Source organism: Temnothorax nylanderi, unplaced genomic scaffold (assembly GCF_030848795.1).
Source record: "Temnothorax nylanderi isolate EJ_2023f unplaced genomic scaffold, tnyl_v1.0 TNYL_tig0041_pilon, whole genome shotgun sequence".
In the NCBI taxonomy this organism is placed as follows: domain Eukaryota; kingdom Metazoa; phylum Arthropoda; class Insecta; order Hymenoptera; family Formicidae; genus Temnothorax; species Temnothorax nylanderi.
Window position 1 is genome coordinate 31,858 of NW_027249103.1, and position 15,599 is coordinate 47,456.

Consider the following 15,599-nt stretch of genomic DNA (forward strand, 5'->3'; position numbering starts at 1 on the left):
CAGAGCGCTCCCGCGCACGTTTTGGGAACGCATTGTTAAATTCATTTATATATAAGTGGATTGAATAAATTCAATAAATTTGTGTAAAATAAATTAATCAAGCTTTACCCCTTTTTATCGCACAGGAAAAAAGTGTCCAAACTTATATACTCAAATTAATTTAATTAATGCGTTCATATTGCGTATATACGCAATAAATCTATAATCTTATAAGAATTTCAATTTTTTTTCTTGGTTGTTAACCATATAAATATACAAAATGACTTTATCCAAGCAAGTTTTCTTCATTTAACGTAAATATCTTTCAATAATTTCTTGTTTACATAAATATATTCAATAAATGTCAATAAATTCTTTACAGTGATTTAAAAAGGATACCAAAATTTTTAAAAAGGATATCGAAAGTTAAATTGATTATCGATTTAAATGTGGATTTATTGTTCTAGCAAAAAAGAATAATCGGCGCGCAGTTTATTGAATTAGAAAAAATACACACAATTCACACAGAAATACTATTATTAAGCTACCAAGATCCAATCCGACAGAAAATGACATCTTCTTTAATTAAGAAATATATTTGTAACTTCTCAACCACTTGCACTCTTATATATCTACATCGAAGTGGACTCGACGTAACGCGCTTTGCGATAGCCTTCCTCATTATTCTCTAAACACTCGAAACAGCAATCGTGATTACAATCAGCAAATTATATTTTTAGAATCTTTAATAATATAAATTATTGCAACAAAACCTTTATTAATCTTCTTTTAAATAATATAAATTAATTATTGTATCTTAGACCGACTGAGAGATTATATTAGATTAAGGATAAAATACCCAATCTTTACTTCATTTCACGAGAAATACTATAGTTAAGCTAGGAGCGCAAGGAATTATAAATTATTTCTCAATTTGACAGAATAATGCCGTGCCACATTTTATCCAATGTACGTGCGACTTATCAGTCTCCAAGGGCACGCTCGTAACGTAATTCCTCATTTTTGTCCTCGCGTCGGTATCTGCTCCGTCGAGTCGCGTCGGCGAGACGTATACAGGGCATTCGTATACATCATCAATAATTCTCCTTTCTCCGCTAAATGCAAGACGTATCGGCGGCATGTCGTACCAGAATACATTTGTCAAGCTTTCGATTAATACACGCCTCCGCGTGTCCCATCGGGCGCCAGACAAATGTAAACCTTGAATGCAATAAACGTCCGCGTCCGCGTCCCCTTCGTTACACGCAGAATCGTCGTTCGTCACTTTGAGATTCAACGCGACTTGCTCGGCGGGCACGCCGCGACGTCGCGAGAACGCGAGGAGAGCCGCGGACAGAAATCTCTTGCAGCAAGACAGCACGTCGAAGTGGATCGCGCGAGGTAGATCGCTGTCGCGCCAACGTCGCACGAAGTCTACGCGCTTCGAGAGCAGGCTGATGTAGCTCGGTAGACGTCCGGTCGCGATGCCGACGTCGATCAGCCTCCAGACGCCCGGAACTTCGTTATTGCGTATTTCTCTCGACAGATCTTCCAAAGATTCGGTCAAAATCGTCTCGCCGTTCAGCGCCGATTTTAAATCGCTCAAGGAGTCTGCGATTGTCGACAAAATCCTGTTGATCAATTCAGCCTCGTGGATGAGAATCGCGTTTAACGGCTCGCTCGAGATCGCGGGATGTCTGTCGCGTATCTCGTTGATGTTGAATAACGCGGGCAATCTACCGCTAATCTCGTCAATTGCTCGCAGTGCCCGATCCTGTATAACTTGATGATCGAGCGATTTGATTTGGTCCAGGCGAGATATCGATTCCAGGAATTCCCTGGCGACAGCTGTGTCTTTTATAACAAGGGCGTTCTCGTCGCAGGCAAAGGCTTCCGCCGATGCATCCAGCTGCATATCGCTAATGTGCGTAATGATATCGCGATACTCGCATCTCTGCGGTACTGAATGTTCTATATAGTTAGAAAATGAATATTCAGCACTCGCGATGACGCGGGGGTCGCAGAAGGAGTTTAGCAGGTGTCGCAGACACCTCCGATCAAGGCGATCCGCGATTTTCCCGCCGTAGTTACATTCCCCGATCAGATAAAGCAGCGTGCCGAACGGCACGTTCTCGGTTTCGTTAATTAAACTCTGCAGTTGTCTGATGGACATTTCGAAGTCCGTGTAATCGAAATCGTACGGGACATTCCATCCCTGCGGCCCGAAGTGCCTTCTCTCTCTGACGATTCCGTGGAAGAAGCAGAGCCCGTACAGGAGTTTGGAGAACTCCTTGTCTCTCCCGGGACATCCCTCGAAAAATTCTTTGCTTCTTATCGGCTCCGATCGGTACGCTCTCAACAAGCTCTGCTTCAGCCGCAGCGGCTCGTCGTACGCGATCTTCACGCTGTTTTGCAGGATGCTGATGGGGAAGTCCGGAGTGGAATAGCTGGAGAGCCACAGTCGAAAGTCCAAGGATGTACCGGACAGATTCAGATTCTCGCAGATTCGCTCGAGTCGCGGTATCCACGACGCGGCGTGATGGCAGTTCTGCAAAAATATCCATCCACCTTCCCTTCGCGCCCGTTCCACGAGGATCTCGGCGCGGGCCTGCTGCCCGTCACCCATGGACAGAGAGATGAATTTCGAGGTGTATCCTCTCGCGCTCGCGTAGGTAGAGACGAGCGACAGGGGCGAGGCGTAGCTCGGCAGAATAAATATAATCGGCGTCAGGCAGCTGGATTCCGCGTAGGACTCGGATATCTGAAGGCGAGGATAGGAATTGAACACGTCCTCCATGGTGTCCTCTATTAGCCGTATTATTTCCACGATAATCTTGTCGTACCTCACGATCTTGATGATCATCAGTTTCTGAAACCGTGTCAGGTTGTCGGCCCACGAACTCGGTATCAAGTGGCTTTGAAACGGTATCGCGTTGCAATATTTCTCCCAGGCTGCGCCGTTGGCACGAAAATCACTTGCAAATTCGTGCAAATTGGGCACCGCGCTGCTCAATCTGCAAATTTGTCTCCATTTGTCCATCGGTAACCAATCCGGCCCTGGCTCCAAGATCGCGTCGGAATCCTCCGAGTCTGAAGAGACGAAGTGTTCAACTTCCTCCTGCGTAGTCTGCCGAGCGTCTATCAAAACTTTTACGCACAGCAAAAAGGAATATAAAAGCTTGTGCTTTTCGAAGAGCGACCTGCAGACGCTAGAATGAAGGTTCCTCGTGAACGAAGACTTGAGGAATTGCAGTCGTTTTTCGAGAACGACGCTCCGGCTCGAAGTCTCGATCGAGGTAATGTACAACTGAATAAACCAGGAGAATGAAAATCGGTACATGTGATTCAAGTTGGACAGGCTGGTCAGCGTGCAGAATAAACCCGCGCAGTGATCGGCGAACTGCAGGTACGCGTCTCTGAACTTGTTGATGTCCTCTGCCATCGCTCTGGCTGCTTCCTGCTTCCTCATGATGTCCATAGTGAGATTCTTGGAGGAATCTAAGATCTGTATCGCGTTTTCGTCCTCCAGGATATTCGTGGTAGTCGACGAGAGGGTGCTCAAGATGTTGGCCTCTTGTTGTTGAAGAACTTTCTTGTTAGCGGCATCTTGAACGCGGAGCGCTTCAAATTTCTCCTGAAGCTCCGGTTTCTCTTTCGAGACAACGATGTCCAGAAGCTTATCCCGAAGAGTCCCGTCTGGCATCGAGAAGTCGATTATCGTAAGTTTCCCGAAGACATCGACCGTATAATTTGGATTAGACAGTCTCGTGGTGATGTAAAATCGAAAGTTTTGCGAATATCTCACAGATTTAGCTCCGATATCTATGTACCAGTTTTCATTTTTATAAATATTCTTCAACAGGATTGGTTCGAGTGCAATTTCGAGTTGCTCCCCGACATTTTCTAACAAAACTGGGTTACCAGTTTCAATATTTCGTTCGATGACCGACATATAATCGGAGTCCGTCAGTTTAACGATTTTTAAGTCATTTTTCTCTTCCATTTTCTTGATCCATTGATTTATCTGATTCTGCGAGTCGATGAAAAGGCACCATTGTTCCGAATTATTCAGAATGATGGCATTTTCTATCGCGAAGCGATTTTTCGATAGGCCGCAGAGCTGCCAATGATTGATCTCGATTTCCACGCCAAGAACACTTATGAAGTCATATGTTTTAGTGTACAGTATCTTAGAAGCCTCCATAAATTCTTTCCACTTGATCAACATTTCATCGCGAAAGGAGGTGTTGTAGGGCGCCATATAGGCTATTATTCCACACGAAAATAACACGTCGCCCACGAGACTGTCGTAATTCATTTGAAGATTATGAGCGCACTGCATCCAGTGGCTCTTCTCGCCTCCCAGACTGGCGATCAGCTTCTCCGCCTTGACCAGCTTGGCGGTGCACGTCGCCACCTCCATCTCCAGGTTCAGTTTCTTCTGCAGCGTTTGCCGCAGACTGTCATTCAGCGCCGCCAGTTTCGCGTTCAAGGCGGCCAGGGTCCGTCGTTTCTCGTTCAGGAACGCCTCGGCCTCGTCGCACTCCGTTTGCGCCTCCGCCAGTTTCTTCTTCTTGGGAGCGACCACCTTCGCCACCTCGTCGTAGGACACCATGGCGCGGACCCACTTGCAGAGACCCTCGGCGGCGCTAGACGCTTTCGCGACTATATGAGGCAAGAAACTGTTGTCCGTCATGTACGTCTTCTTGATGATCTGCATCACCGCGGGCGCTATGTTGTCCTTGTCGTAGTCCTTCAGGTTCTGGAGGAAGTTCATGTCGCCCAGAATGCGCTTGCTCGGGCCCCAGTAGTCCGTGAATTTCTTTCCGGTGGCCGGGTCGATGCTGCGATCCGGGGGAACGCCCAGCATCACGCAAACGGCGGCCATCACCAGCTTGATGGTATCTGGGGGATTTTTCATCGCTTTCACCAACGTGATGTCGGTCGGCTTCAGCGTGTTCAGCGCGATTACCGCGTCCTCCAGGATCGGTATCGCAACGGCGAGATCAGCCTCGCATTCGGTTTTCAGGGTGCCCGCGATCTCCGCCTTCTTATTCGCGATTTCCTCTTCCTGCTTCATTTGAATCGTAGCTCGCTCCACGGTAATATTTTCATTTTCCACCTCTTTCATAGTGATCACGGTCTGTTGAGCGGACAGCTCCAATTGGGGCTTCAAGATCGTCAGAGTGGCCTTCATCTGCTCGACTTGCTCGGCCGCCAGTTCCAACTTTTCCAATCCCGCTACGTATCCGTTTCGTGTCGCGACAATTTCCTCCTGCTTCCTCGACGTCAGTTGCATGTACAGTTTGAGCATGTGCAGAAAGGCCGACGACGTCACGTGAATGCTCCTACCGAACATCTCGCGATATTTCAAACTTATTTCCTTCGCACTGTTGTGGAATTGCACGCAGACTCTCGCTGCGTCAGCTTTAACTTCTTCCCGCACGTTAACATGCCTCATATGCCTCACGGCGATCTCTAAGAGCGCCTGATCGGGCCAAACCTGATAGCAGTTCACCGTGCAGTGTTTCGCTAAGTTAGGATACGAGCACAAATATGTTCTGAATGCGGCGCTGGTAGGACTGAAGCAGAGCACGAAGTGTAATCTGTTCTTGCACTGATCTATGAAATAGGTCATCACCGAACGCGCACTGAGTTCTGCGTTTCGGTCACCATCCTGGGCGTGCAGTCGCGTCATCTCGATTATACTCTGCTTGTCCTCGGTGGAGAACAAGTCGGGTAGCTCCCCGGTGCTCAACAGGCAGCTGATGTCGCTTAAAAACGCGTCCTTTATCTGCCTTTCGTTCATAAAGTACGTAACGTCCTTCCGTAACGCCCCGCATTCCCGTAGGACTCTTCTTAATTCGTTCCTCCACGCGTCCATGTCGTAACAGGACTCGATGGTGGTTTCAAATAAGGGTTGCTGCTGCATAAAAGCAGCCAGAGTGGTCGTGGACTTCCTGCCGGTACCCACGGTAGATATCATTAACACGTTTCCGCCCGGGGTGCTCAGGATTCGTGAAACTTTGATCAGAGATTCCAACATGTAACGACATACGACGACGTTGATTTTTCTTTTAGAGCTAGCGTTGTATTCGTCCAAGCAAGCGAGGACTTTGTTCTTCAGAGCTTCCGGAGAACCGATTTCCTCGTACCGTCTGCACTTGCCGCTCTTCTCCGTGTCCATGAAATTCCCGAACATCAGATCGCTGAAGCTGTCCTTGGTGATCTGATTTTCGAATTTGGGCAGGTGATCGAAGGCGATCTCGAAAGAGTCTTTGAAGTTGCTCTTCACTGCATCGCGGATTTTCAGGAAAAGCCACTCCTTGTCACTCTCGTCTAGCATACGATCGCCGAACACGCGTAAGATCTCGTGCACCCACAGTCGAATGAACGTTATCTTCGTCTCCACCGATTCCTTCTGAATCAGACCGCATGCGTTGATCACTCTGGATATATCCCTCATGTCAAAATAGTAGTACAGTTTGCTGGGCACAGGCCGGAACGTCTTTATTACGGACTTGTAAACGTCAATCGTCGCGTTCACCATGCTGGTCACGCTTCCCGTGACGTCTGCCGCGAACAAGTTCTTCTTTAAATTAGCAAGCAGCACATTAAAATATATTCTGAATATATTATCCGTCGTAGGAGCAGGAATCGCGTAGGTGTTAAAATGTCTCAAAAGTCTAGGAGGTATGCTCCCGTTGATTTTTCCCGCAGTAACCGCGAGCGTGAACATAATGTCCTGTACGAACACCTTATTTAATTCATCCGTGTCGTAACAGTAATCGTAACTGAGAAGTTGACGTAAGAGATCAAATACGGACCGTGCCTCTGATTTTTGCACGATCGCTCTATTCAAGTCGTCCACAAAGTTTACGCAGAATTGATTTCTTCCTGGCCCGTAGGCGGTACGTCGTATTTTGTTTAACTTGGAGAGCAATAATCTTTGGGTTCTGGTTACTGTGATCATCGAGGTAAAACTAAAAACATTGGAGAGGCAATTTTCCGGCAACTTGTTTCTCAGGAGATCGTACATGATACTCGTCTTCCCAACAGAAACGTCGCCGTACAAGAGGAAAGGCTTCCGGTATTTAATGTGCTTCAAAAATATATGATTGTACTTCATACTGTTGACGCTCGGAATGTAAATTTGATTGAAGTTACATATCTCGGGGATTTTTTCGCTTTTCAGCAGATCGCCCCAGTACTTCCAGTTCCCGATACCATTAAAGATATAGAAGTTGTCTTGGATTAAACCCTCGGTAGGCAGCGTTACGTCGAAATGTTTAATTACGTCGGGTTTCGGATGCTCTTTTTCTGTGCCATTCCAGAATGATACGCAGAAAGCGTTGAATCTAGTTTGCGAATCCTCGATCAGGTTTCCACCTAGTCCCCAAACAATAGCTAAGATTAAAGCGGCTTGTGCCCATATGGCAAAGTGATTGTCCTTTCCCTTATCCCCTGCGGCATTTTCACAGGCGTCCCTTAACAATATTTCAAATAAATTTACGGCCGACGTAACAAGATGTAATTCCCGATCTGTCAGTATATCGCCATTTTCCCTTAAATAATTAAGACATGGGTCTATCGCCCAATCGAACAGAGCACGTAGTATTTCGTCATATCCATCGTAAAATGGTTTGGTGATGTGAGACAGTACGTACGGTCTCCAGCCAATAGAGTGCGTATCAATATAGATTATTCCGCATCGTGATATTATACTGGGTGAAATTTCTACCGTGCTCGTCGTTTCAAAGATAACGGACATTGATTCCGTCGTGGGAAATCGTTCTCCAGATGTCAAATACAACATTTTATTCTCGTCGAGAATCGTATACATGTTTTCTATCCACGTGCCGCTTAAGTCACCGTCAAGCACCAACCATTTGCGGTCTGTTGAGGTGTCTTCCGTAAAACGACGAAATATAGCGGTACACAAACCGTCCTTCCAAATCCCAGACTTATCGCAGAGATGTCCAAAGAGCGCGTCGCTACCCACCACTCCCGGTACGACTGTTTCGAGTTTCACGGTGGCACCAATTTTACTTTTTTGCTCGTGTAATAACGATAACGTTTCAGCGAGTGTGCGTAATATTTCCGTCTTTCCACCCAAGGGATTACTGATGAGTATAAGACCGCGACGGACGTACATTAGCTCAATGATCTGTATAGCTTTTAACTTGAAGACCGTATGCAACGTTAGAAGTCTCTTTGCGCACACGCTTTCCAGAGCGTTCAGAATCGCCGAACAATCGAAAGGAAGCACGACGGTCTGAGGAAAAACATCTTGCACGATACTCTGGAAAATCGGTATATCGGTGTTACATAACTGCGGAATATTTATCTGTATCATCGAACGCAGCAGCAAGGTGTATTCCTCGTTTTCGTCTGGGATATTTCGCTTCATATTAATTGCAGTCGCGACGACGGTCTTCAGTGACGACGTACTGAAGTCGTAATGGCGCTTCTCTCCCAGATGTTCGGATAATAATTTATAACCGACAGCTAGCTTCACCGCCAGATTTCTCGCTTGAAGAAATCCTCCAGCGAAGAGTTCTATTTCGGCAATCCTGTCAATATCCGGCGCCATCATTGATACGGAACGAAAGAGAACCTTCAAGTTATCCGGCAAATCAGCGTGCCCCGATTGCTCCGAATTGACGTTAACGCATATGTTTCCGGAGGCATTTAAATTCAAGTTGCAACCTTCGAAGTTTACGATCGTCGAATTAGACGACACCGCTTGCTTCATCTGCGTAAGATTCTGAGCGATGGCCGACAGCAATTCTAGTTTCAATTGGTTGAAGTTCTCGAAGCAAATCCACGCTCCGCAAGAGATCATTCCTTTAAATGTCCGTATCACGCAATCATAAGAGACGCTGTTGCTGCAATTGACGACATAAGACGGCTTCGCGATAGCTCTCGTCAGGCTTTTGATCGTTTCCGTTTTCCCGGTGCTTGTCGGACCTATAATACTACTGTACAAATGATAACGATAAGCTTGGAATATAGTACGAAAGCATCTATCGGTTAAGGGAGTGTTGACAATATTCTGTTGATAATAGTTATATTCGTATCCGTATTTAATTGTCGTATCGAATACTGATACTTCGACAATTTTGTCCTTGCAATAATATCTCAATTGCGCGACCCATTCGAAGTCTGTCCGTTTAACAATATTTATTTCCAATAGCAGCTTTATGATTTCTTTATGAGCCGACGTGATAATGACCAATGACATCAACAGACTTCTCCGCCTTCGCGTTAAATCACTTTTTAATTCGTTAGTTATCGAAATTATCCCGTCGGTGTATGTCGCGAATAAAGAGTTTAACATCGTGATATTTAATGGCGTAAGACATTTTTCTACCGAGCAAGTCCAACAAAGTTGCAAACTACAAATGATCGCCATGTTTGGGAAATTGTTTGCAGGAAGAAACGTTGAATTTCCATCGACCAAGGAATGATATTGCAGAATGTTTTTGTGAATTGCGCCCTTCATTTCTTTTTCAAGCAAAATTAACCATTGCTCTTCGCACTTAGCGTCAGGGGATAAAGAAATGTTATTATTTAGATATAAGATCTCTCCGTAATGCCCAATGATGCCACGAATGCAGTTGGATTTATTAAATTTCAACCGTTCTATACCAGCGAAACATTTCTTCACGAGCGTATGCAGTTTCCCTGCGTCAATCGATTCGAATAATATTTTCTGAACCTCTGAATCTTCGAGGAAAAAAAATCTCGCGAACGACAGTCTTTTAATATCTAAGTAATCCTTTACACCTTTGATCGCTTTCTCCAATTTCTCGTTAGCTTCATTTAAGATCTGTAGCAAATCTGACGATTTTTTTATTTCAAGAAAGCTCGAATTTTCCATGAATCTCTTATTAATGTTTAGCAAAACGTTTGTCCCTTCCGAATATAACGAAGTTTCTCGACTTAAACGCGTTTCTATTTTTGGATAAGAAAATATCGGCTCTAAGTAGAGTTTACGGTGTTGCACTCGCGTCCACTGGTCAAGAGTTTCCTGGATCCTCGCGAGAACGGCGAAAAAGTCAATTAAGTCCGACAATATCGGCTTCACGAAATGCGACGCTCTCATCTCCTCAATCTTGACGAGGTGCTCGCTAAGCAGAGTTTCGATGTCGTTCGCGTGTTTGAAAGATACCATACCGGATTCCGCATCGGTCGACATCTCGAACGACATCGGCTCCCACGCCTTGATCATCTCGGCCAGTTCCCGCTGAAGACGAAGCTCCTTGTTGGCGCCCAAGCTTATGGCCTTGTACCTGTCGATGTTATCCATCAGGTTCATGTCGATCATTTTCCTCAGAGTCGTTCCCGCGTTCGGCGTGAGATCGAAATCGCATATCGCGGACATCTCCCTCCAATGGCGCGCATTCAGAGCCGGATTGCACATGCAAACCGCGAGCGGCACGTAAACCTTGAACTCGTTAACATTATTGAGCGCTTGCCAGCACAATTTCAGCGGCGCGGGCTGCTGCATCGGGTCGGGATCGTCGGCGATGCCGGAAAATTTGTACGACTTGTTCGCCGTCGCGTCCATCTTGATGCGCGACTTCATCGTCTTGCTCATGTCCGTGATCTCGTCGAAGTAATTCGTAGTTTTCCTCTCGATAACGGAGGAGTCTAGGCATTCGAATGGACCGTTCAGCCACACGGAGTTGTCCCTTCGCCATTGATGTACGGTAAATATAAGCTTGTAGAACGGCATTATCGTTTCCTTCAGCTCGATTATCTTCGGAAACTCCGTTTCGGGAAACTTGAAAAGCCTCTCCTCCGAATTAATAACTTGCATCTCGTCGTCTATACGGTTGTACTTCTTGATCAGATCCTTGTAATGCTCCACGTACTCTCCGACCTTGCTGACGTCGTCCATGTCGTCCAGGATGACAAGCTGCGGGAACATCGCGTCGACCTCCGAGTTTAACGTGTTTATTCGCCGTTGAAGATCCTCCTCCAGCTCGCTCTTCATAGCCTCGCACAGCGTGTTGTTCTGCGCAAACACCGGCTGGATATCGTGCAGCCAATTGATGGTGGTCTTGTTTAAATCGATGTGCTCGTCAGTCAGTATAGTAATCTCCAACAGTTTGCTCAGCATACATATCGATTCTCGTATCTTTTGCTCCTGTTCCTTCATCAGCACTTTCGAAGCTCGCGACATACGTTCGCTCAATTGTATCAAGGAATTTGCGTCCCTCGGTATGTCCAGCGCCGTAGATCTCAGATCCTCAAAGTCCGAACAGATCGAGCGATTGAAGTCTCGATGATACTTGACGAGCTCCGTCGTGAGAACGTTTATAACGTTGCAGCAGATCTGCACCAAGGATTCCTTGGCGCCGCTTTGCTCCAACTTTCCCACGTTGTAGTACAAATTAGAAAGCATGGAGTTCGTTTTGCCGAGATACTCGTTGTACCTGCATATGTACTCGAAGTAAACGTCAAAATTCGGTTGTTCGGAAGTCAATGATAATATTCGATTCTTGGCGCTCGACGCGCATATATCGCTAAAATCCACGAAGATGAACGCCACGTGCTTGCTCATAGGTCGAAACAGTGCGTCTAATATTTCCTGCAAACTACGGTGGGACTTCTCGACGAACCAGTCAGGAAGAGCTATCTTTATGTACTTTTCCCTCGCTTTGACGTTCAACCATTCTTCCAACGGTATCAGATCCCGCGCGATACCTTCAATGCTTCGGATAATATTGTGATACGTCGAGAAGACCTCCTCTATGTCCGGCTTAGTTACAAGCCGGTCACTTTCGCATACCAGCTGAAATTCGATTTGTGGACAGAAACGACCGTCCTCCATGGTGTCTATTATGTGATCGATCGATCTCATCATTACGCTGAGAATCTGCTGGACGAATACGTTCGTGAGGCATCGCATGAATTCGGACAGGCGTCTTGCAGAGACGCTTCTCAACAATTTCGATCTCTGCACGGCTTTAAATGTCTCGGTGTAAAATTGATTGGTGATCGCTAAAGAGCCTCTCTTAATATCTTTTACGGTCATATCTTGAAAACAGCGCAGTGTCAACATACCGAGCTCGTGGTAACGTCGGAAGTCGCAAATTACCGCGGGTAGAAGACGATACGCCGTGTTCATAATATGTCTGATTATCGGACAGGAGAGAAAGTATCTCTTGGCGAATGAATTACGACGCTGTAAAAATATTGCGTGATCGTATGCTTTATCGCTCTCAATGACGTGTCGCGTCAAGCCGGCAGGAACGTCGCACTCTTCGCAAGCAACGTGTTCCCGCCTGTACACTTTGCAGGACAGTATGGATTTTAACACGAAGTCTTTCATATTTTCAATGTAAATATCTTTCACTTCATCCAACACTGAGTTTATGAAAGAGAAATGTTTTCGTCTGTCCGCACGAGGTATCAAGTCTAATATGTTTCTTTTCCATTCTGCTGAAAATTCCGGGACATAAATATTTCTTATGTAATCTTTTAATCGAATTCGGTTAGGCTGATTGGAATCTGGATATTGAGACACCGCAAAAGTTGACTCCAAATTCCATTCCATATTCACGAACACGTTTCTGCTAGGCGCTCGCTGTTTACTCCGCGGAAATTTTTAATCGATTGCTTCGCAATAATTTTATAAAATATTGCTAATAAATGTTAAACATCCATTTCGTCTGTAATTATGGATAAACAGTAAATACACTTAAAACACAGTTATAAATTATTATCGAGCAGCTTCCTCTGTATTTAAGAGCAAGCTTACGGAACTAAGTTTCTTGGATACCACGTATGTTTTATCAATAGCGAGCCTACTTCGGACGCACGTGCAAAGCAGAATTCCGGATAATAATTTTCATGTTAAAATTGAAATTTAGATTTTTGAGACAAATTATTTATTTATTGTAAAGTGCTGCGTTATTTAAATATATTGAAGTCTATGATACATTATTTGGGCCTGAATTTTATTTTTTAATTATATATATATGTAAATGTGTAATACTATTATCAATAATAAATGTAACATCATTAATATTGATAATCCTATTGTTTACTAATTAGTACTCAATTATTGTTTTAAAATAGCGTCACATATATGAACAGCTGATTGGAAACATCCGCCATCTATTGGAAACTTGAACAGCTACAATATATCGGATGTTTACTTTGACTCCAGTCCAGTCGGTCCGCTCTTCTTCGCGCGTGTTTACGCTTCTCCGTGATCGATTGTAACAAGAGGTTATAAATATGAGTAATATTTACATACAAGAACCGCCTACAACGGGCAAGGTAAGTGTGAATTATTTTACAGGTAAATAAAAAATTCGAACAAAGTCATAAAATAATCTATAAATTTTTTTTCAAATAAAGAGCTGAATTAGAGCTAACATGAGAATATGGTATAACTTAACTCCTTTTACTTTACCTCCCTTTACCTTAGTTTATTATATTTATTATTATCATACAAAGCAGTTAAATAAATGATATGACTTCAAGTTTTGATTTACTTTTCTATTTCGACAAATACAGGTGGTAATGAAAACAACAGTTGGCGACATAGATCTGGAATTATGGACGAAGGAGGCTCCCAAGGCTTGTCGAAATTTTATACAGCTTTGCATGGAGGGTTATTATAACGGTACGATATTTCATAGAATCGTAAAAGGCTTTATAGCGCAAGGTGGAGATCCGACAGGAACGGGAGAAGGCGGTGAGAGCATATATGAGCATCCCTTTAAGGTACAATTATATAATTAATTTCAGCTGGCCATATATTTCTTGCTTGTATTCTTAGTTTGACAATTATCATTTATATTATTTATTCGCAGGATGAATTTCACACAAGATTACGTTTTTGTCGGAGAGGATTGCTCGCTATGGCCAATGCTGGCAAAGATGACAATGGTTCCCAATTCTTCTTCACGCTTAGCGCAACACCCGAGTTACAAAATAAGCATACTATCTTCGGTAAAGTCACTGGTGAAACAATTTACAACATGCTCAAGTTGGAGGACGCACTTGTAGATGAAGTAAATATTTAACATATGTATATACTTTATTTTTACATAAAAAGATTGATATATAATTTTATAACAACAAATATTTAATTTTTAGAATGACAGACCTCAGTATCCACACAAAATTTTAAAAACAGAGGTCTTAAATAATCCATTTCAAGATATTGTCCCAAGAATAGTACCTGAAAAGAAGGAAAACAAGGAAAAAAAGAAGAATAAGAAGACTGGTGTAAAGTAAGATAAATATATAGCTGTTTTTAAATAATAATGTCTATCTCTGTTTTATACATTTGCAAATGTGTTAGGAATTTCAAACTGCTATCGTTTGGGGAGGAAGCTGAGGAAGATGAAGAGGAGTCATCAGTTTTAAACAAACAATACAGTGGCAAAGGAAAATCAGCGCACGATTGTTTATCTGATCCAAAGTTAAGCTCACAACCTGTGGTCGAATCTACTGAACCACCAAATAAAAAAATTAAAGGGGATCGCAGCAGCGATTGCGAGAGTGATGAAACACGAACTCCGGAAGAATTGGCTGCTTTAAAAGAAGAAAAACAGTAAGTGACATAAAAATAAAATATTATTTAACAGAACAGTTATTCTAATATTATGTATTACAATAATAGAGCTATGAAGGAGAGGATCAAGAATAAATTAAAGGATTCTAAAAAGATTTCCCAATCAAAACCGATAATCGAGAACGATGAAGCAAAAGCTGAAGATACAAACGAAAACGCGGAAGCCGATGAATATTATTTGGGAAAAGATCGAGATGAAGAACGCAAGAAAAAGGCGTATGTGATAAAATAGATTTGTATTTTTAGAAAAAAAAAAAGATTATAAGTATTTATATTGTTTAAAATTTAATTTACAGCGAAGCAATAAGGCAAGAAATACGTGATCTAAAGCGCAGCGTAAAAAATGAGAAGAAAGCGAAGGTAGATCAAAAGCAACAAACTGAGAAGGAAGAAAATGAGTCTGAAGTAATGAGAGAATACACAGAGCTCTATGAGAAATATAAAACTAAGGACAAATTGCCTAAGAAGGGCAAAACGCGCGAAGATTTTATAATGGGATTATATGGACAATTCAGGAGTAACCTTCAAAACGTCAAGGAACACGCGAAGGATGATACCACGAGTTCCGATAAAAAGACGTCGAATGATATCGAGGATGACGATGATGATGATCCGGATGATAAATCTTCGTTGTACACACACGTTATGCGCTGCGAGGAGAAGGCTCTAGTGCTCGCCAAGGACGCCAGCACGAAGGACGATGATTGGTTTGAAATCTACGATCCTCGAAATCCATTGAATAAACGACGAAGGGGAGAGAACTCCAAGTCTAAAGACGACAAAAGTGGCAGGAATTATTCCCGTCATAAAAATGATTCATAATTATTACATAATATAATTAATCATTTTTAATTAATTGAATACTTAGCACACGAAGAGTAATTGTGTATATAGAAACTGAAAATTTATGTATAAATGATATGTCGATAAAATATATTTCTCGAACATATTCGTCAGTCTTGAATTTATTAAGAATATAGCATCATAGGTCTTTCGTTAATGAAAAGTGCAATTCTCG

The 15,599-nt window shown here is 43.4% G+C and overlaps 2 protein-coding genes across 2 annotated transcripts; one reads left to right on the top strand and one right to left on the bottom strand.

Moving 5' to 3' along the window:
• Window positions 1–414: 414 nt before the first annotated feature.
• On the bottom strand, window positions 415–12,337 carry LOC139771514 (dynein axonemal heavy chain 7). The gene has a single exon (XM_071704329.1). It carries the CDS (start codon window positions 12,320–12,322, stop codon window positions 902–904), a length of 11,421 nt encoding a protein of 3,806 aa, XP_071560430.1. The 5' UTR covers window positions 12,323–12,337; the 3' UTR covers window positions 415–901.
• Window positions 12,338–13,078: 741 nt separating this feature from the next.
• On the top strand, window positions 13,079–15,530 carry LOC139771515 (spliceosome-associated protein CWC27 homolog). The gene is made up of 7 exons (XM_071704330.1): window positions 13,079–13,275; window positions 13,516–13,725; window positions 13,815–14,015; window positions 14,101–14,237; window positions 14,309–14,560; window positions 14,630–14,797; window positions 14,878–15,530. The coding sequence occupies exons 1-7, from the start codon at window positions 13,234–13,236 to the stop codon at window positions 15,401–15,403; spliced, it is 1,536 nt and encodes a 511-aa protein (XP_071560431.1). The 5' UTR covers window positions 13,079–13,233; the 3' UTR covers window positions 15,404–15,530.
• The last annotated feature ends 69 nt before the right edge of the window (window positions 15,531–15,599 follow it).

Coding starts and splice junctions, on each gene's coding strand:
- LOC139771514 (XM_071704329.1), bottom strand. CDS start 12,322: ATGAAAGACTTCGTGTTAAAATCCATACTGTCCTGCAAAGTGTACAGG.
- LOC139771515 (XM_071704330.1), top strand. CDS start 13,234: ATGAGTAATATTTACATACAAGAACCGCCTACAACGGGCAAG. Junction 13,276..13,515: donor AACCGCCTACAACGGGCAAG/GTAAGTGTGAAT, acceptor CGACAAATACAG/GTGGTAATGAAAACAACAGT. Junction 14,238..14,308: donor AATAAGAAGACTGGTGTAAA/GTAAGATAAATA, acceptor CAAATGTGTTAG/GAATTTCAAACTGCTATCGT.